General features: G+C 41.7%; 1 protein-coding gene across 1 annotated transcript; it reads left to right on the top strand.

The window, feature by feature from the left end:
• The first annotated feature begins 13 nt into the window (after positions 1-13).
• On the top strand, positions 14-19852 carry XK (X-linked Kx blood group). The gene is made up of 3 exons (XM_032205446.1): positions 14-282; positions 8555-8817; positions 15784-19852. Exons 1-3 carry the CDS (start codon positions 38-40, stop codon positions 16608-16610), a joined length of 1335 nt encoding a protein of 444 aa, XP_032061337.1. The 5' UTR covers positions 14-37; the 3' UTR covers positions 16611-19852.
• The last annotated feature ends 1326 nt before the right edge of the window (positions 19853-21178 follow it).

The following is a 21178-nucleotide window of genomic DNA, read 5'->3' as shown; positions in this document are numbered from 1 at the left end:
TCGGTCCGTCTGTCGGGCCGGGGCTGCGGCAGCGGCGATGAAATTCCCCGGCTCCGTCCTGGTCTCCGTCGTCCTCTTCGTGGCCGAGACGGCGGCCGCGCTGTGCCTGAGCGGCGCGTACCGGGCGGCGGGGGACCGCATGTGGCAGTGGCTGACGCTGCTCTTCGCCCTGCTGCCCTGCGCGCTGGTGCAGCTCAGCCTGGTCTTCATCCACCGCGACGTGAGCCGCGACCGCCCGCTGGTGCTGCTGCTGCACCTCCTGCAGCTCGGGCCCCTCGTCAGGTCGGTGAGGGACCCCCCCGGCTCCTGCTCGGGGGGCGGAGGGGAGCCCCGGGGGGGGCGGAGGGCGGCGGTGCCTGCGAGCTGCCGGGGGGGGTGAGGCGCAGACCCTGCCCGGGGGCTGGGGGCAGGGGTGCTGTGGTCCTGCAGAGCCCATACGGTGCGTGTTTTGGTGCTTCTTTCCTTCCTTCTGGCTTTTTTTTTTTTTTTTTTTTTTTTTTTTTTTTTTCTCGGTGCTTTCTGCGCGTAGCTTCTGCCCGGGTGGATGTGAGATAAGCCGTGCGGCGGCTGTGTTTGTTCGCTGCCGCCTCATCCCCTGGCCGCACACCCCAAGGTTACTTCCACGAGAGAAGGGAAGGCTTGCTCGGTCTCCCCTTTAAAAGGACAGCAAAGGGTCCCAGCCTGTTGGAAATGCCGGTGACGCCCTAACCCGTCGCTTTTTTCGGGCACCGAGCTGCCCCAAATCAGCCTCGCAGAATTGTACAGCCTGAGTCCAACTGATGGAAAACATCCTTAGGGAAGAAAAAAAAATTAAAAAGGCAGGTGAAAAGTTAGAGAGTTGGTGAAAACCCACGACAAAACATTGGCTGGGGTCTTTTGTTTCCAGTTTATTTGGGAATTTATTTTCATTACAGTCAAATCTTTAAAAGGCAAGAGGAATAAATGTGGTATCTGTGGAGCGGAGGTTAGGAGAAGTGTCCCCAGCTTTCTGAAACTCCCAGACAGTGTGGAAATGGAAGGTTTGTTAAGCTCAAACTGACGAGGGTGAACAGCTTGGGTGTTTCAGAACGTCTTACACTTCACAAAAACAACAACATTGAATTCCTGTGTAACCCTGGCTGGTTTGTTTTTGTTAATACTTTAAAGAGATTACCCTGTTATGGCATAACAATTACTGTGTTACAGCATAACAGGTTCTTGAAGAGCTCTGGCTTTCTAAAAGTGAAGAACAAAATACTTGCACACTTTTTTTTTTTTTTTGGAAAACAGGAGTGGACCCAAAGAGAACTCTCAAAATAAAGAGGCTGTTCAGGATTTTTGCCCTTCTAAAACAGTTGCTTGAGGACAAACCCGAAATGACTGTCATGTCAAGCTGCAAGATGTGAAGAAGTAACAAAGGACGTAAACAGCAACAACAAATTAGTAATTTTTCTTTCTAATTTTCTGGAAGAGACATAGACTTCTGCTTCAACCTTAACCAAGTGCAATTTCACTTTTCCTTTCCACCTCAACAGTAAGCTTATCTGCTTACAACACAAGCCACATGTCACATAGGAAATGTTGTCTGCTGTCAGTGAACTCCCAGGTACAGTCGTTGCTGTGAAACCAGTGGGCATCTGGGAGCCCTCTCTTGTCCATGAAGGCTGCAGTGAGTGTGTGTGCACCTCCTCCAATATCTGCTACCTCAGCATTTCCAGAGAGTTTGGAGGTGTTGTGGTGTGCCTGTGCCACAGTTCCCATGGCATTGTGTAGGCAGCATGAGGAGGTGCATATCAGCCTCTCTCTAGACCCGGGATAACCAAAATTATAACTATTAATTAAAAGAGGGTGGTACACATGCCACCTGAAAAACTTGCTTCCAGCAAAAGGCTGCAGGGACTCTACAAATTAAGAGGAAGTTTCAGAGAAAATGACCTCTTTGGATTCAGAGAAATGTATCTACTCGTAGGATACATTACAGGAGGGTGGGAAGGTGAAGTGATTGGTCTGAGATGGACAGTGAGGGATTTTGTTTTACTCTGCCTTGCCTTCCTTTCTGCTGCCACTAAACACTGTTGTGTGGCCGGAGAGGAAACATGTCAATTCCCAGCAAGTGTAGATCAAAGCTGGGAATGCTGAAGTGTTTTCAGCACGTGAAATATGTCACCATTCCCCGATTTGCACAGTAGGCTTTCTGTCTTGTGTGGACTGGAATGTACACAAGTGGAGGGGGATAGCTAGAAGGCAAAACATGTTGCTGTATTATCGCTTCACTGTGGCTTTTACCACTGAGAGATGAAGAGAAACAATGTCCCTGAGGCCATTTGGTCCCATCCATTTAGGCAAACCTTGATGCTTTGAATGAGAGCGCCCTGATGCTGTTAGTCATCTGCTTCCTTGTTTTAAAAAGGGCTGCTGGTTTGTTTATCCCTGTCTCTGTCCTATGTTGTTGGTTGTTTTTTTCACTTAAATATTTTTTTTTATTCAAAACTACTTATAGTAGTTCCTAGTTCCACTAGTTCCTAGGGACTGAAGAAAAGGGGTAAAAATTGGATGATCTGTTCTGAATGATAGCCTTTTATCACTTCTATCCAAAATACACACCAGGACACACAACAGAGCCAGCTGATGTGCACAGTGAGCTCTGTTGGACCCCAAGAATTTGTATCCACAGCACAAAGCCTCATGCCATCTCCTGTGCTCAAACTTCCACACTTCCACAGCCCAGCATGTTTTTTGAGTCAAATTAGTTCAAACAGGACACAGGCAGTAGAGTTGTCACAGACTTTGTCCACTTGCAACATCAGAAGGAAATGCTAAATAGCCTGGAGCCTTAATGGCTTGGTATAATTCAATAGAGGCTGGTCTGCTTTGGCTGGCCTTAAGAAAGCCAGCATTAGCTTTTTAACCATCTCTCTTGGGTTTGTGGCACGATACAGGTTATTTAGTGTTTCTCTGGTCAGACTCGAATACTCAAACATCAGTACACTGGTTGACAGCACTTGTACATATGGGAGATGTCTACCTTTATGATCATGAAGAAATTTTTCCCCCCTTTTCTTTCCCCTAAAAATTAAGACTGAATTTTGGAGAACAGCATGGAAATATCTTGGTAGGGGAAGGAGTGTATTTAGCTTAGCAAGCCAAATGGTCTGGCCTATTTTGAATCCTGTGTGTTACAGGAGAAAAAAAAAAAAAAACATATTCTCTTATGAAACCTTCTTACATGCTACTGCTTTCCCCAGACACCCACACTCCACCTGTTCTCGAGGCACTCACTGGCCTGCCGCTGGAAGCACTAAAATTAGGATGCTCCCCTCTTCCTGCGGAGGTCACGTGCTGTACCTGCAGAGTACTGTTTGCCTGCCCTTCTTAATTCCTTCTCCCCCTAAGAACAGTGTCTCTATAAAGTCAGAGCAGTTTGTGGAGTAAAATTCCTAATCCCCTCTGATGGCCTGACGCAGATCTCCAGGGCATAGGCTGACAGAAACAGCTTGCAGTAGTTGGCTGAACAAGTTGACTGCAGTTTTCTGGGCACTGGGGGGAGTCCTGCAGCATTTCAGGTTGGTGCCACTTCTCATGAATGCAGTAATGCATCTGGATACTTAGAAAATGTTTGGATATTTCTCTTCTTTTCTATCTTTTCTTTCTTTCTTTTTTTCTTTTTTTTTTTTTTTCTCAGATGAGATTATTTTACCATGCAAAATAAATTACAACACAAAAGAGGACTTAAAATGATAGCCAAGTTCAATGAGAGATTTAAGACATTTTTATTTTATTTGGAAAAGACTACAATGATGTTTTTGGCTTATTACTGGCTTCTCCTGGACCAAGGGTTGTCTCTTTGTTCTCTGTCCATTTGGACAACACCTGTAACACCAAGATAGTCTCAAGATTTCAGATACTTCAACAATTCCAATAAAACACTGGATGTGTTTTTGCTATTGTATTGCTCTGCACCTAAGGATTTGTTTGGAATGCAAATAACGCTTTGTGAAGGGTGCTACAGAAACCCCTGTTAACTTATTTACCCTTTTCTATTCTGCAAGCTATTAGTAGGTGAGGGGGGTGAAGTAAGGAACATAGATTTCCACCAGACTTGAACAGACAGGACTTGTGGTCATGAAGTTGGCTCTGTTTGCCAGATTAATTTCTCTTGTGAAAATAAAAAAAAAAAATTGAAAGCAAATAAAATAGACCCATATATAGAATAGCAATGACTGTTTTCCCCAGATTTTATTGGGACAAGGACATACGGTATAGATTTTAAATGGGACCAGGCTTTGTTTCGTAAGGAGAAACAAAATGATGTGCATGTATGTACCATGCAGACAGCAGCAAAGGAGAGGTAGTGGGAAGTTTGAGTCAAACTGCCAGAGGAGCAGTTGTTATGGCTGATGTTGGATATCTGTGAGCTGTAGAAAACAATAGAAAACACTGGTAGGCTGAAATGATCAGTTATTAATATTTTGGGCACCTAATTCTACAGTTTGAAATATAATACGCATTATTTTCACCATTTTAGCTTAGTAAGCCTTGTTGTGGAGAAGCATTGTCTCCTGTGGGTGGTCTCTCTTTCCTAGCGACCTGCTTTATAGTTCAGAATAGCACAGGTCTAAAAAACTCTTTTTGTTGTAGGACTACCATTGGCAGATGTGACTTTAGGAGATTCAGCTAGCTAGCTTTACAACTGTTGGTGCATCTCCCTCTTTTCCAGATGGGATGAATATGCCTTAGACCCTCTTCAGGTTTGTTTTTGTTTTTGTTTTTCCTTTTTTCTTGAGCAGATGTGTTAGGTGTCCAAGATGCGATGAACAGAAAGTCAGTGCAGTTGGAAGGTAGAAAAATGAGTGAGAACAAGTCTTTGTCTGACACAGGTAAGTAGTTCTGCAGGAGTGATCAGTCTTTTTGCATGCTGCACTAAAGGAAAGGATTTTAAAAAATGGAGGCGTCAGAGAAATCCATTTGTACATTTGCAATGAACTTATCTGGGTAGGCTTCTCAAATGGATGTTTGCTCTTGGAGCACTTGTTGGATGTGGGAAGATCCATGTCTTCATTGCCTGCTCCTTCTCCATAGCACCATTATTTTGCCTGTATTTAAATCCCACGCATCCATGATTAAAAGAGGGAATGAGGTGCTTGCTCTTAACAGGCATAGGATTATTCCTCCTACAGACAGTGTGGAAGACGTATATGTTGCTGCTGAATCACTCTTTGCAAGCACCATCAGGACCCTTGAAAAAGTACAGCTCATCCCTCTGCCAAGATTCGGCAGCAGAGGAGAAAGCAGCACATCTCTTTCCCACCTCTTAACTTCCAGTGTGTAGAGTAGGTTTGATTTTTTTTCCTTTGAATTAATTTTAGTTCCTCCTTAGCCTGTACTACAGCTGGCATTGCTTTGCATCCTGTGTAACTCCCAAGCTGAAGGCCTTCTGCTTGACTCCGTATGAGGATCTGCTGAAGGGCCCTAAACGTCCCTGAACTGCAGGAAATGGTTTCTGCAGAACTTGGGACGTCCCACTCCTGTTCCTCCAGAGCAGGGATGAACGGTGATCAGTGGGGTCTTCTCCAGAATTCCCCATTCTGTAGAAGAGCTTGAAGCTGCTGCATGGGCTGTGGCACCAGGTGCAGTCTTGAATATATTTGTTGTGGGCCCCAGAAGGCATCATCTCCAGAGACACTCTTGTATGGGGTGGTTAGGACTTGAGAGAAGATGGGCATCACTACTGATGAAGGCTGAGTGCTTGCACATATCATTTGTATTGCTCTGTTGTACTGGTTAAAGTCTCCTCTGGCTGTAAGGTGTGCTGATCAGAACATTCATTTCACACTGTATTGGAAACGTTTCCCATCATAAAAGTGGAGCCAATATACCGTTACTTAATACCTACCTAATAAATACAAATCAAGTGCTTGCTCCAAAACCCATCTTTTTCTTGGTAGTAGGCCTTTTGACTGTAGCAAATACTGTGAATCTTATCACCTCTTTTATGGGATTACCTCAAATTTGTTGGATGGGTCCCTCAGCTATATCTGCTTTTAATCATGCACTGCAAGAGTTCAGAGGCTGATGCTGAGATCTCATTTTCCGTAATAGCTTCAGACTTGCCCTCAGCTCAGGATGAATAGGGGGTGGTGAATACTAAGCAAGACATAAATGTTCTGGGACCTCTCTTTTGGAATAAAATCAATTTGTTGTTTTCAAAATCTCTATTGGCTTCATAAGCTATTGTGCTTTATTAATTTTTCACACTTTATTTTTGGCAGTATGGATTCTTTCACATGGAACAAAGCTGGCAGGGACTGAAAAGTTTAACAAAGGGAAAATAGAAAGTCACCACTGTGAATGGAGCCTCCGGCGCACCAGGCCTTTCAGATATTTTTAGTGAGCATGGTAGCTGAAGCCTATTGAGTCAAGGATAGCACTACAGTATACTGAAACTGCTCTCCATCTAGACCAGATGAAACTTGCTAGTGGTCCAGTTAGGGGGGGAAATTAACTTTTATCAGTGCTGCTTTTTAGATCAGTCTACGGACTTTCCTCTAAAAGGCCTTTAAAGGCTTTCCTCCAAAAGACTGAATTGTCAGTTCTTAGGGGGCAGTGAGGAGGAGTGGGGGAAGCTGAAAATGTAATGGAAGCTAATGGTTTCAGGCAAGCATAGGTCTATGCTTTGTAATTGTGAGATACTTTTAAATAGAAGACAAGCCTTATTTGCATATTGCAAAAGCACATTGGCCAAATTTGGCCTAGAAAAGACTCGGATTACTGCATTCCAGCAGCAGTTATCTATGGAAGCAACCGGGTAGAGATGAACCTCAGTAGGGCACTGTGGAGAGAAAGAAGACATCTGAGTCCTCATCAGAGGATGATGCCTACAAAAGAGGATGATGACATACGTGTCCAACCATGAGAAGAGCTGTGACTAGACATGGTGTCACAGGGTGCCCATGCAATTGGGGTTTCCACTCCCCTTGAAATCATCTCTCAGCTGGGAGAGAGCTTCAGTGGAAGCCATCTGTCATTAATTGTGCAGCTCACGCATCAGGTGGTTTTGGTTTTGAAGTGGCAGCGTTAGGCGTAAAAGACAAAATAGTTTTTGTCCACATTGGGTTTAGGTTTCGGAGGATTTTTTGTTTTCAGTAGCCAATACTGTTTGTCCTTTATGTTTCTACTATATATAGACTTCTCCACAGCAAGCTCTGTATCTTCAGGACCCTATGCAATGTGACAGAAATAGAGCATTTCTTTCCTCTCTCTTCCCCCTCATCTTGCAACTTCGCCTATACCTCAGCAGATAGTTGCTCGTTATTACTTCTCAGACAATGCTGACTGTTCCTTTAAGTGTTTCAGTTCCTGCTTGACACCAAAGCCCACCCTTGACACTTTCATACCACAGAACTCTCTTAAAATAGTGTCTGTAAAAATTTTGCTAGTCCAAAATTGATTGTTGGAAGGAAGTTTTAGAAACTTTCCTTTCAGAAGTCTGCCTGAGGCTGTATTATCTTCTTCAGTACTCAGGGAGCCGTATTATCCTCATTGCTGTAGCACTTGCTGATGCCAACCCCTTCATCCTTTTTCCATTCCCGCTCTAGTGTGTAGGTTATTCTCTGTGCATGGGTAGAGGCGACTTGTAATAAAACATGTTAAAACAATATGTAATTTCTGAATAAAAATGTATGTACTGGCACAACTTTTTTTTCCTTGGAAGTTAATGTGTGGCAAGTTAGAGCTACATAAACAAGAAAGTTTGGATCAGCAATGTTTTAAAATGAAGAATAACTGCAGGAACTGGAAATACTGCACCTTCTAATTTAGAATAGTTTTGCAAGACTGTTTCATATTTCTTAAGTGTTTCAGTAAAGCTAAGCAAATGTAAGGAGTAAAGGTGCTGTTTCTGTATCTTTTTAAAACAAGCTAATATCATGAGTTGTGAGGTGCTAAACTGCTTGTTCTCATTGTTGCTGCTATTGCTTATTACTTGTATTTTTGGACCAAAGGTTTGCAAGGGTTTGGACAAGGATTTGAGCAAGCAAGGGTTTGAGTCCAGCTGTGTTTGAGGTGCATGCACCCACTTGTACTCTGAGCTTCTCTCCAATGTCTTGAGATGTTTTGCTTAAGACAAAGGTAGGAGAAGTGGATTTATTGTTGTGTCCAATTGGTTAACAGGTGTATGGATAACACCAGAAGGCGAAAAAATCTAAAGAAACACTTTCAGCTTGGGTCCCGGGCTGGGAAACTTGTGGTGGATGAGTAGTTTAAGAACTTTAACAGGACAGCAGAGAATATGGGCAGCTTGTAGAAAAAGCTAAACCTCCTACTATGTCCAAGTATTCCTACAAGCAGCCCCAATGGTGCTCCCAGATTCTTGCCCTAACATCACATACAGGTCATGTTTTGCATGGCAAAATCTGTCCTATTGCAAATGTACCAAGAGGAGAATATGTGCAAGGTTTGCTCTGTAAACAAAAGACTTAGTGACTTTGTACAAAATGGCTTAAAATGCTAAGCAAGGGGAATCCCTATGCTGTGTTTTCATTTGTTCCTGTTATTCTATTTACTGATTTGCTTGTAGGTGTGTGGAAGTCTTTTACATTTACTTCCATGCCGGCAGAGTCGAAGAGCCATATGTCAGCATCACGAAGAAGAGGCAGATGCCCAAGGATGGGTACTCGGAAGAAGTTGAGAAGGAAGTGGGCCAGGCCGAAGGCAAGCTGTGTACGCACAGGTCTGCATTCAGCAGGGCCTCTGTGATCCAGGCATTCCTCGGCTCAGCTCCCCAGCTCACGCTCCAGCTCTACATCTGTGTCCTGCAGCAGGAGATAACGGCTGCCAGAAGTAGGTAGAGCTGTTGATATTGCCTCCGTAATTTGGTGGGAGGGAGAGGAGGAGGGTCAGCGGTCAGGAGTAGCAGCCTCTGACAAGAGCTGTACACATTGCAAATGGTTTCATCTGTTAGCTTTTGACAGTGGTGTTGCTGACAAAGTTTATGTCATCATGTTTTAGACTAACGTTTCCTTTAACGTACTTCTGTTGCTGTAGAAGCATTAATTTGATAAGTGGCCCTTATGGCATGAGAGGGAGGCAGCTGGAGGGACTGAGCTGTTTTCATGAAGAGAAAAAAAAAACACACAACTCTCTTCCCTTTTGGCTTCTGAGCAAAATTCCTAGAAAATTCCTTGGGGTACAATGCAGAGCATATTTTGTCACAATACATTATGAAAGGTGTACTTTCAGGAATGCAGTGTGACTGAGGCCACAAACTGTTTTTACTTGTGCCAGCATCTGAATTTGGAATCAAAAGGCATAACTTAGTATGCAAATGTTACCATCTCATCTCTGGACCCAAGCTGTTAAGTCTTCACCACGCAATGCTGCACCACATGGACTTACCAGGACACATCTCTCTTACCATGGGACTCTTCACATCTTGCTCCATGATATGATCCAGCTCTGTGAAAATACAATCTTGATTTGGTGGCTGGTTGCTAATAGAAGAACCTGCACCATGTGGTGGTAGGACAACTGGCTTTTTGATGTTAGAAAGGCCTTTTACACCTGTGAGAACTTGCAGGATTTCCCCTGAAATACAAAATGGCTCTTGTAGCTACGACACCTTGAGAGGCCACAGGTCTTCTGAAGGCCTTGTTTGTTTTGAAGAAGCCTTTATAGTAATGTCAGGGTTTTCGTCACAACTTAGGGAATGGAAGACAAAAGCATGCTGAAGGGTTAGTCAGCATAAAGAGATATTACAACAGGTGAAGGTTTTCATAGAAAAGTACTTGTTTAATGTTATAGCAGTTGATACTTGAAAGATGTTGCTTCTGAGTTTCTGAGTACTTCACAGATAAAGTAGGTTCTTCAAATAACCATGAAATCTGTGATTTGGGATAAGGACAAAGCAGTTGAATCCTTTGCTGAGCAGTGTAATTAGCACAGTTTCCAAGCACTTTGCTGGAGATGGCATTTGTTTAAGAAAGGTCACCTTTTTATTGTATTTCTTCTATTACTAGTGTTGACCTTATTGGTCGTGATTGCCAAGGAGAAGCCCTGAGTCCAGATCATTAGAAAAATGCATTTTTAATAATGATTTGTAACTCCCTATTACTTGTGACTTTTACTTGTCACTGCCAAGGTAAATTCTTTCTCACAGACTGATGAGTGGATGAAGTGAAGGTGAAGTTAAACAACCAGAGCTAAGGTGGCTCACCAGGGAGTTCAGTGAATATGTATAAATAGAAAGAGAGGGCAATACACCACCAGCAAATGCAGTATTTACCTCGTGTCTCCCAGAAGCTACCTGTATAGCAGGTCGTGTGTTATTGTAAAATACAAAAATCAAAAAGAAAAAAAATATATATATATTTTCTCAATCCATGATCTAGAACAATGGCAGTGTCCATAAGAACTCATTCACCAGAAAAACGAGTTCTGATGAAGTCTTGGGAGGAACTTGAGAGTTCTGATGGACAAAAAGCTCAAAATGAGCCAGTAGTGCGTTCTTGCAGCCCAGAAGGCCAACTGTGTCCTGGGCTGCATCAACAGACGAGTGGCCAGCAGGATGAGGAAGTTGATTGTGCCCCTCTGCTCTGTCCTTGTGAGGCTCCACTTGGAGTGCTGCATCCAGGTCTGGGGCCCCCAGCACCAGAAGAATGTGGGGCTGTTAGAGTGGGTCCAAAGGAGGGCCATGAAGGTGATCAGAGGGCTGGAGCACCTCTCCTGTGAAGAAAGGCTGAGAGAGTCAGGAACATTCAGCCTGAAAAAGAAAAGGACCTCACTGCATCCTTTCAATACGTAAAAGGGGCTTATAAAAAAGATAGCAATTTTTTATTTGGTAGATAATCATAGGACAAGGGGTAATGGTTTTAAACTAAAAGAGGAGATATTTAGATTGGAGATTAGGAGTAAATTCTTCACTAAGAGAGTGGTGAGGAACTGGAACAAGTTGCCCAGAGAAGCTGTGGATGCCCCATCCCTGGAGGTGTTCAAGACCATGGGACCCTGGGCAACTTGATCTAGTGCGTGGCATCCCTGTCCATGGCAGGGGGGCTGGAATTAGATGATCTTTAAGGTTCCTTCCAACCCAAACCATTTTATGATTCAATGAAAAATTAAGTCATAACCACTTCTGTTTGTATCTTACCTTCTGAAGTTTTGAGACTTTCTATGCTCTTCAGTCAGCTTATTTCAGCAGTAATATCTTTCGTCCAGCAGTGTTATTCAGCCTACACAGCAAGCAGGAATGATACATACCACAGTATCAGCTTGTTGTTTGTAATGTGTACATGGGGATTCTTATGTACAGAGACATGACTTCAGCCTTTTGGATCTCATGGCATTATCAAAGTAATCAGCAGCCAGTCCAGCTCTTCTTCCACACTTCAGATGTCTTCAACTTCCCTGTTTTTTTGACATACTCCTTTACATCTGTCCATGTTATAACTGTTATGCTTTTCTTCTTGTCTTCTGATTTCGATATTTTTTGTCTTCTCATCAGTCTATATTTTTCTGGATCCCTGCATTACCTTGTCTGTTATTCTGTGTAGATTCTGCTTGATCAGTGGTAATAAGGACACTAACATCCATGAATCTAAAACTGTTTACCATCATGCCACCTCCCACTCCTGACAACTCAGGAGACTTGGCAGTGCTAGGTTGGACTTGATGATCTTGGAGGTTTTTTCCAACTTAAGAGATTCTATGATTCTGTAATATGGTTTGTCCCTTTTAGATCTGTTTGAAACTCATTACTACTTCCAGTATTGAAAGTTCTGAAAGCTCCTTCCAGTTCTGAAAGGAATGTGCAACCTTGACTAATCCTTTGTTAAGAGCTGTGCCATGTTGTGTCTTTCTTGTGTAGTTCATGGCAATAATGAATTTCCCTGTATGTTTTATTCTGGATGATCAGATTCTTGCCAGTGTCTGTCATTATCTAAAATTATCATTTCACTGTCTGCCAAGAGCATAAGATGTGGAGGAGTAAAAAGTTGCAAAAGCAGAATAGAGCCCTCCACAGGCTGCAGCACTGGCCCGGGGTCTGCTCCTGTGGGGGTTCTCCATGGGCCGCAGCCTCCTCCAGGTCACATCCACCTGCTCCATGGGTGTCCTCCACGGGCTGCAGCGTGGAGATCTGCTCCATGTGGGACCCATGGGCTGCAGGGGGACAGCCTGCTCCACCAGGGGCCTCTCCCTGCACAGGCCGCAGGGGAACTGCTGCTGCCTGCCTGGAGCACCTCCTGTCCTCCTGCTGCATTCACCTGGGGGGCTGCAGGGCTGGGTCTCACTCCTGTCTCACAGCTGCTGTGGTGCAGCAGGTTTTTTTGCTTGTTTGTTTGTTTGTTTGTTTTTTCCTTTCTTAAATCTGTTCTCACAGAGGCACAGACAACATCATCTGTTGGCCTGGCTCTGGCCAGTGGTGAGTCCCTTTGGAGGCAGCTGGAGCTGGCCCTTTTCTGACATGGGGCAGCTGTTGGGCTCTTCTCACAGAGGCCACCCCTGCAGCTGCCTGATACCAAAACCTTGCCATGTAAATCCAATACAATCTCTCTTTTGCATTTTGGCTTCAGTTTGTACTAAATGCTACCGCATCTGTCACTATCATGCATTGTGTTAGAGCCAACTGAAATATTGCATTTAAGGAATGGCTGACATCAGGCTAGTGACTGCTTACACAGTGCTGGACAGCCAACAGGACTGCTTTGCTTAGGTAATACCACCTGGTGAAGCTCAAAGCCAGGAGGTGCTGAAAAGACCTGAGTTATTTTAAATGACAAAAATAGCTGGCTGGAGGTGGAAGGATTGCATGACTTGGCCTACTATCCTTGAAAAAAGGCCAGTTCTCAGCATGCAGTATCAAATGTGAAAGATCTGTTTCCTTTGTAAGTTTAAAGGTGTTTGTTTTTTTTTTTTTCTTTTTTTTTTTTCCTAATTTCTATTAGCAGCAGTAAAGTCGTTTACAGACATGAAATAATCCCAAAAAGGGGATTTCCTGCCATTTAAATATAAAATCATTCTGCTGAAAAAGATGCATTTTTTCCATTAAAAGCTGTAGCAGTGACAAAACCAAAAAGTAAAACAGTGCCTACCTGAATGATTCTGGGACTGTGCAACTCTGATCTGTGAGAAAAGTATAGTTTTCTATGAGTAGGAAGGAAGAATAGAAATGCCACCACCTTCATAAGAACTGCTAAAGGATTTTAAACTCTCCAAAGGAAGATACTTTCCTTTATCGTGAGCAGGCAACGAGGTGACAGTTCATAAGGGAAAGCAACAATAACATCAGCTTTCCACATTTCTGCATATGGTTGATTAAAACCATCTTTATCACAGACTTAGAAGTGATGTTTGAACTGGTAGTCTGGTGGCAGTACTGAGCTTTTGGAAAAGCGGCTGATCTGGATTACAGTACTAAACCAGAGTCAGCATGAATGTAGTTTCTATAAGTGGAGCAGTGCTACTTTTGAAGGTTTGAGTTATTAAGGCAAGGTTGAGATTCACTGACAATCCCTAAAATGGAATCAGAAGCAGAAGACAAGCTTGAGTTCCAGGATAGAAGCACTCTTTCTCCAGTGGATTTGTTTGTGTATGTGGTTTACTTGCTCTGTGTGCTTTTATTTTTTAAATTCTGAGAGCATCATTTTGCTTAATTAGCTCATTGAAGTTATCTGTTCTCTCACAGTTCTAGACTCAACACAAAAGTACAGGAAAAGGTTTTGAAAGGAACCACAGGAGTGACTTTGGAAAGAACCACATTGGTATTATTGACTCTATTCACTTGCTCTTCCTTATTTAGACAATGCTTTCTAATGTTTAAAAAAACTCAGATCAAGTGTAGGGATGTAGGAAAGATATTTAAAAATGCACAATAAAAATTTAAATGTGGAACAAGAAAATAACTATTTTCAAAGGATATATGCAACATGAAACTGGCACATACAAAATTAATGTGCCATTAAAATGGCATTTTTTTTTTCCAATTTACTGAGTATTCAAAATTCAGTATTGCAGTTTACTGAGCTATTCCAAATTTAGATATAAAGAATTATTTCTTTTCCAAAGTAATTCAGAAGTAGTTGAGGGAGAGAGTTTAGCTAAAAGGATAGAGAATAACTTGTGAGAAACTTATTAGAGATCCTAAAATACACTTGTTTCTTTCAAAGTCATGCTCCGAAATTAGCAACTTTCATTAGAAAAACATGATAGTCGTGGTTAAATAGCTATAGCAAAGTAGGCAATCCAGTTCATGTATTGGATAATGACATGAACTAATTGAAGGCTGCAACAATAACTAGCAGCTAAGCATTACAAAAGTAATTGACATAATCAAGAATTGCCATCTCTGTTTATCTGGTTCTATCTGGTGTAATATAATGCTCTGTAGCATGACCAGTTAGCTTGGTTAGTTTCATTCACACAATTTAAAATAAATAAATAAATAGATAAACAAACAAACATTTTTTTACTGTACTTAACTGACTTAAATTGGAAATGATCCTTGCATGGAAACAATGCAGATTGAAAGTCAAAGTATTGCATGGGGTTGCCTGAAATTAGTTCCCTGTATCAGCTGTTCAGCATGTTGGTAAAAATTGTGTAGAAGCTATGCACAAAAGAGTGCACTCTTGAACACTGGGATGCTTTTGTGTTTATTCTGTGACGTCCAGGGCTCTTATGCATCCATACCTTCTTAGGTCATAACTTTCTCCTACTTTGTTCCCAATCTCAGTGCACTTGTTAATTCAGTACTGTATTTTGCACATCTCCTACCTGGCAGTTAACGGAGTGCTGTAGCCCAGAGGTTGTGCATTGCTGCATCTTGGTTGTTATGGGGCAGTTCAGAATTCTGTCCTCTGCTTCTCTTCATTCTTGTTGGCAAGAATCAGCTGTTAAATGTGCCTGAGGACTCTCAAAACAGCAGGGTGAGCCTTCATGTGACAAGTTAGAAGTCCTTCCTGCAGAGCAAGAAAGCTTGGCCCTTCTGCTTCTGGAGTAGAAGCCAGGTAAAAGCCAGTCCCTGCCTCTACTTCCTACAGAACATTAATAGAGGGAAACCTTCACGTGAGGGATACTGGGTAGATGGGAGATACTGAGAGTTGATCTAAATGTTAAGACATTTTTAAAATAAATATTTTTAAATGCATGATATAGATAGCTGCATAAGGAAAATACATGTATAGGAAATCACAATATAGATACGTGAGCAAGTATTTGTCTACAAAGGCCAAAAAAAAAAAAAAAAAAAGGTACAGATGCTTTTGGGTTTAAACTGCTTTGACTTTCAGTTTTGAGCTCTATGCCATAACCCTTCTGTGAGCTTAGACAATTTGCTTCAACATAAAACATCAAAAGCACTGTGGTGTCTGTGTGCCCAACTAACTCCAAAGTTTTCGGTTCTGTGGCTCAGTCATTCATCTGTACAGAGGGTGAGTAGGACCCCAGGGCCTTAGGGAGGACTGTGAGAGTACTGCTTGAGAGCAACTTGCATACTCTTACAACTGAGCTGTGTAATCACCAAGGACAATACATGCACAAACAGTCCTGGGCAGGTGATGGGGAGACACCTGTGATTTTTTTTCACTGCCTTTTCTCTTTCTGTCTACTTGGAAATGTAACAAATGGGAACAAAAACAGACACAGGGTTAGAGTAAGAACCCAGAAGTGGATACAAAGAATGGATTTTTTGGTTTTATACTCTGCTGGGAATCCCTAGAAGTGCTGTGAAAACAACTAGTTGCAGCTTTGTATTACTCTGATGCAATGTCTTCTGTGAAGATGACGGTTCTGATTTGTCTTTTCTCTTTGTAGGTGTTTTTATGGTCCTTTCTCTCCTGTCAATTGTATATGGCGCCTTACGCTGCAACATCCTGGCTATTAAGATTAAGTATGATGATTATGATATCAGTGTGAAACCAGCTGCCTACCTCTGCATATTCATGTGGAGAAGCTTTGAAATTGCTACACGGGTTACAGTGCTGGTCCTTTTCAGCTCAGTCCTTCAGATCTGGACTCTCCCCGTTGTGCTAGTGAATTTCTTTGTTTTTTTCTTTTACCCGTGGATTCTCTTCTGGCAAAGCAAGTCCCCATTTCCTGAGAACATAGAGAAGGCATTGAGCAGGGTCGGCACCACCATTGTCTTGTGCCTTCTCACCTTCTTGTACGCAGGCATTAACATGTTCTGCTGGTCGGCAGTGCAGGTGAAGCTCAATGATCCTGACTTAATTAACAAGTCCCAAAACTGGTATCGTCTGACTGTGTATTATATGCTGCGATTCATTGAGAATGCATTCCTACTGCTGATGTGGTACATCTATAAAACTGATATCTACTTGTACGTCTGTGCCCCGTTGTTGGTCTTGCAGCTCCTGATAGGTTACTGCATGGCTATCCTCTTCATGTTGGTGTTCTACCAGTTCTGTCACCCGTGCAAAAAACTCTTTTCATCCAGCATTACCGAAGGTTTGCTCTCCTGTTTCAAGTTCCTCTGCTTTGTCTGCAAGCCTCCCAAGTCCACCAGAGTAACAGACAAGGCAGAGTTGAAATCATCTGAAAATGCTGATGGATCACAGAGCAGTAACAAGACAACAGATTCTCAAAATGGGAATCGTCATCAAAGTGTTTCTTCCAATGCCTAGTGTAACTGGAAACAAGTATGTGCCTTGGGAAGGTTGCAGGTCACCTGCTGGGAATGTTGGGCATCTTGGATATTGTGTCTTGTGGGTGGGTTTTCTTTCTTGCAGGTGAACACCGCATGCAGACTGACAAGCCTACCTTTATGGAAAACATTGTTTATGGGTATGTGTACCTGTGCGTGATTATGTAGAATGTAGAAAGCAGTCACTGTTTGCAGACTTCTGTTTCAGATTCTTTTTGACATGGTTTTATTATCATGTGCTCAATTTGAAATCGTTATAGAAGACATCCTTCAAAAACTAGCCTGATTCTCATCTTACTCAGGAAATCCGAGAATGGAAGGAAATGCATTTTATTTCAGATAGGATGTCATTAAGGCATGCCGCCCTAGCATGGAAACAGAGTATAGTCTTTGACTATATATTGACTGTAGCTGTGGTCTGCTTTCCTCAGATGGCAGACTTTTTTTACACTCTAATCAATGTCATAAAATAATTCTTCTCTCTGTGGCATAAGAATTTGACTTCTACATTGCACAGGAGCCTAGGTTGCCAAGAAACAGCTAATTAGACAGCACTAATACTGAAATGTGACTGTTACTGAGAATGGACAGAGGGGTTATTGGCTTACGCACTGTTTTACTCTTCATATTTGCTACTTGTTAGTAAGGGAATTAAATTTAACACATTAATTGTAATGTTCTGGAATAGCTCACTGTTCTGATATAATCATTTAAATAATACTTTATTATTTGTGTTAGGGTGGGGTTCGCTTTACATGACTTGAAATATCTAGAAGCTGGGTGGATTGTATGAACTAGTCAGGTACGTGCTCTACAGGGAGCATCTCCAGTGAGTGATTCAGCGCATCATAAATGTTGTCTTGGGTGACACGGATCATTTCTGGAGACCTATTTCTCAGTGTTAACCAGATGTCTTGACCACTAGTCTTGACCATGTCTCCATTTTAGATGGCTAGAATTAGTAGGGACAAGTGCTACTGTGTTTGTCAGCAGTTTGATAATACACCAAACAGGCAACTCAGTAACTTGTTAAATGGAGACAGAAAAGACTGAGTCCTTTTTGAGGCTGTGATGTATTATGCCTAGGTTGATATCAGTACTGCAAAAACCTCAGGCTTCTTATACCTCAGAATTACCACAGGCTTGAAATCTGAAAGAAAATTGAAGTTGTTGACTTTTTCTTCAATGCACTATATCACCACCACAAATAAAGTGTTTCTGTATTTTGCAAATCACTGGGAAAACTTTAGCAGGTGGACAGGTAAGAAGTACAATTTAGTAAAATACACGAAAACAACTGCATTTTAAAAAAATAAGTGAAAGCTTTTTGCACTTTGATGGCTTAGCACCTTGGGTTTCTTCTGTGCATGACGTATTGTGGCTGCTAGTGGAAAAAAAAAAAAACAATTCATGATTCAAAGTACCTTCTGGTGTCCTCAGCTTAACTTCCATCCTACTTTATGGAAGATGAGAAGTTCTTCAGTAGGGATGATATTAACACTGTTTTATTAGAAATGTCTCAAGTTGGGGTCTGAGGTCATTTGTAATGAGATATCACATGCAGCACTGCACAGAGCTAAGCTGTTTTTATTTTTTATTTTTTTCCTTTACTGCACTGTGAATGAATGTCTTCCTACTTCAGTTTTATAATGGAGTTATGTTTTTCATTTTGCTCGATGTGTGTATGTGTGTGGTATGTGTATGTAGATCTCATTAAATTATTGGTGGGTGGTAATAGGAGTTTTTGACATGAGCTTACTATGGGAATGTACTTGATATATTTGGGGAAGACACCCAAAACCAACATCTCTAACTTCTCTCTCTGAGTAGCATTAGAATAGTGAAGTGATTCCTTGAAGACAATACAGTATTTCTCTGTACTTCTGTACGTAAAGGTACAGTATATATTTCCTTGCACTTTTCTAGATATAGAAGAGTATTTCTGTTTTGTTTTGTTTTGTTTTTTAATGGTGAGTTAAAGGAGCAAGTGAGAATGTGACCCCTTGATTCCAAACCTTCATAGTTCAGCACATGGGGACAATTTTTCAGGTATTCTTAGAACTGAATATCTAACTTCATAGTCGGACAGTCATTGATGATCAGGGAATTAAAGTCATTGCCTAACTACATATGCACCCAGGTGAGAAATTTTAGTCTTTGAGAACAAAGTGACTTCATGTGTAGAAGTACTTCACAGCTAAGAATAGAGCTCTCAAGTCTTTAAATCAGACTTTGGACACTGGAAGTGATGGTCTGATTGTGATTTTGCCACTTGAAAACAGTGAAAACTTCACAAACCTCAGCTATTTAAATGCTTATGCTACAGGGAAGTCAACAGGAGGGAGCTGTAAACGACAGTCAGGAGTCCAGTATATATATGCAGTGAGTATCATTCAACTTTACATGCTAATGATGAAGACTAATGTATATGCATATTTTTAGAGAATGTACCGTATTACTTCCTATTTTTATACTAGTCTTCTCACGTGCATGCATAGGAGCCTGAATATTTAAATCACTGTTTTGAAAATAAGATTGTATGGCTTATATCACTGTCATATGGTTTTGCCTTAGGTACAGACTAGCCATATACTAGCCAAATACAGCTTAAACACAGCATAAACATGAGTGCCATTGCTTTTGCTTTCCTTCTTTTTGCTGTGCCTCATTAACTGAGTGCCATTGCTTTTTCTGTGCCTCGTGTCACCGCAGCATCACATGCAGATTGACTGACTAGCCATATCACTGCTCTGTGTATGTTTTGATCCTGCGGTGCTGTCATTGTTGGTAGAAAGAAGGAATGAGAGGGAGTCAGAGACAGACATGTTCTGTTGCATCAAGACCAGTGTTTTAGAGGACAAGTTTATGTTTCTGAAGTGTGCTATAATGCCAGGAGATGCAGATTTTCCCAGGATAGTGACAGTCTAGATAATATTATCATCAATACACCTAGTGGCTGCACAGAGAGAAGGGTAGTATTATCCAGGAAGGATGTATGTATATGAAAGAGTGATGTCTTGCTGCGAGTTTACTGTGGTTTTTCAATGTTAGAGGTGTATATGTTCAGGGTATAGGGCTAATGTTAAAAACTTAACTCACTTGAGTAGTCCTGAGTTACACAAAGGATTGCTCAATAAGGATTGTTCATGTATATGAGTATGCAAGATCTGGTACGTCTTTTATACTTGTAAAACAACATGAATTAAAATGTTGAAACACTAACTTGCATTGTTTTGATGTCGGTTCTTAGTATACTGCACTCAGAAATCCAAGTTAAAGGTTATATAGCACACTGTCATCTGGTACCACACAGCAGAAGAAATGTTTTCAAGTAAATTGGACAGAAGAATAATCTGTGACTGATCTGAGAGTTCTTCACCTAAATCCAGTGGTGCTTTTAATGCTACTTAGCTGGTGGGGATCTCAGCTGAATTTGTTAGTGGTTTAAAAGAAGTGACATAAAAAACAATTTAGGTTATTGTTAAGATTTCATTTTGTATTTAATTGTTTTACATTGGGAAGCAGAAAGAAATTGTCATTACCTTATAAAGGACCTTGTGACATTTTCCTGCACACTCCTTTCATGCTCATCTGGGTTTACCACATGCTCATCTCTGATCTTGGGAATAGCCAGCAAAATCCTCACTGAGAACTATGGTGGAGTCATATGATATCTATTTTATACATATATATATCAGTTTGAAATGTCTGTATGCCACCTAAATGATGAACAGAATTTTAAAGGTACTGGTGGTGATGGACACCACCATCTTCCCACCCTAAAGCATGGAAAGTAATTAATCTTTTCCTACAGATACTGGTTTTAGTTTCAGGGGATGATTTTTAAATGAATGACAACTACACTTTAAAAAAAAAAATCAAATGAGATTTAATACTAAATGAAATATTTCAGTTTCAAGCACAGTTTTGATAATTTCTGTGGTTGTTTTATTCAAAAATCTTGATAGTATCTTCCTACAGATTCAATAGAATCCCTGCTTTTGGTCTTCAATGTGGTTTCTTAAAGAGAAGAGTCTGGGTGACCATCCCGCCTCTTTGTCAGCCCCATTCTCCCCAGTACATACCGAATTCATTTGGCAACTTTAAATTTTTCTGAAGGTAGAAATCTGAGGGGAAAAATAAAAGACTTATATACATTTGTGAAGACTATCAGTTACCAGGAGAAGATGCAGATTGACAGAATGAACCTACTGATAAGCAAGGTTTCAGCGTTAAGTTACCTACCTGACCTTCTGGCTGACCACTTAGCAAGCCCACACCAGCCAAGCAATCAGCACTCTTTTTAGATGTGATAAGGCTGTGTAACACACTCAGTGATCCATGTACCTGCTACCTCTCGCTCCTGGAGTGAAAGAGGATTAGAAGTTGTGGGGATGGAGAGATACAGAGGGAAAGAAGATGAAGACTACCATACGCGGGGCCACTGTCAGTTTTTATTTCCTTTGGGATGCCTCGCCCTGCGAAAGCAACACAGCAGTGAGCCTGGACATGGCAATTAGTTTCACACGCTGCAACTGTTGCCCAAAC

The sequence above is a fragment of the Aythya fuligula genome, chromosome 1, assembly GCF_009819795.1.
Source record: "Aythya fuligula isolate bAytFul2 chromosome 1, bAytFul2.pri, whole genome shotgun sequence".
Taxonomy (NCBI): domain Eukaryota; kingdom Metazoa; phylum Chordata; class Aves; order Anseriformes; family Anatidae; genus Aythya; species Aythya fuligula.
Note: the sequence above shows the minus strand (reverse complement) of the source record. Positions and strands in the feature narration are given on the sequence as shown.

Excerpts from the sequence above, each read along its gene's own strand:
- XK (XM_032205446.1), top strand. The coding sequence starts at position 38 with ATGAAATTCCCCGGCTCCGTCCTGGTCTCCGTCGTCCTCTTCGTGGCC. Across the intron at positions 283-8,554 it reads CAGCTCGGGCCCCTCGTCAG|GTGTGTGGAAGTCTTTTACA; the intron begins GTCGGTGAGGGA and ends ATTTGCTTGTAG. Across the intron at positions 8,818-15,783 it reads GGAGATAACGGCTGCCAGAA|GTGTTTTTATGGTCCTTTCT; the intron begins GTAGGTAGAGCT and ends TTCTCTTTGTAG.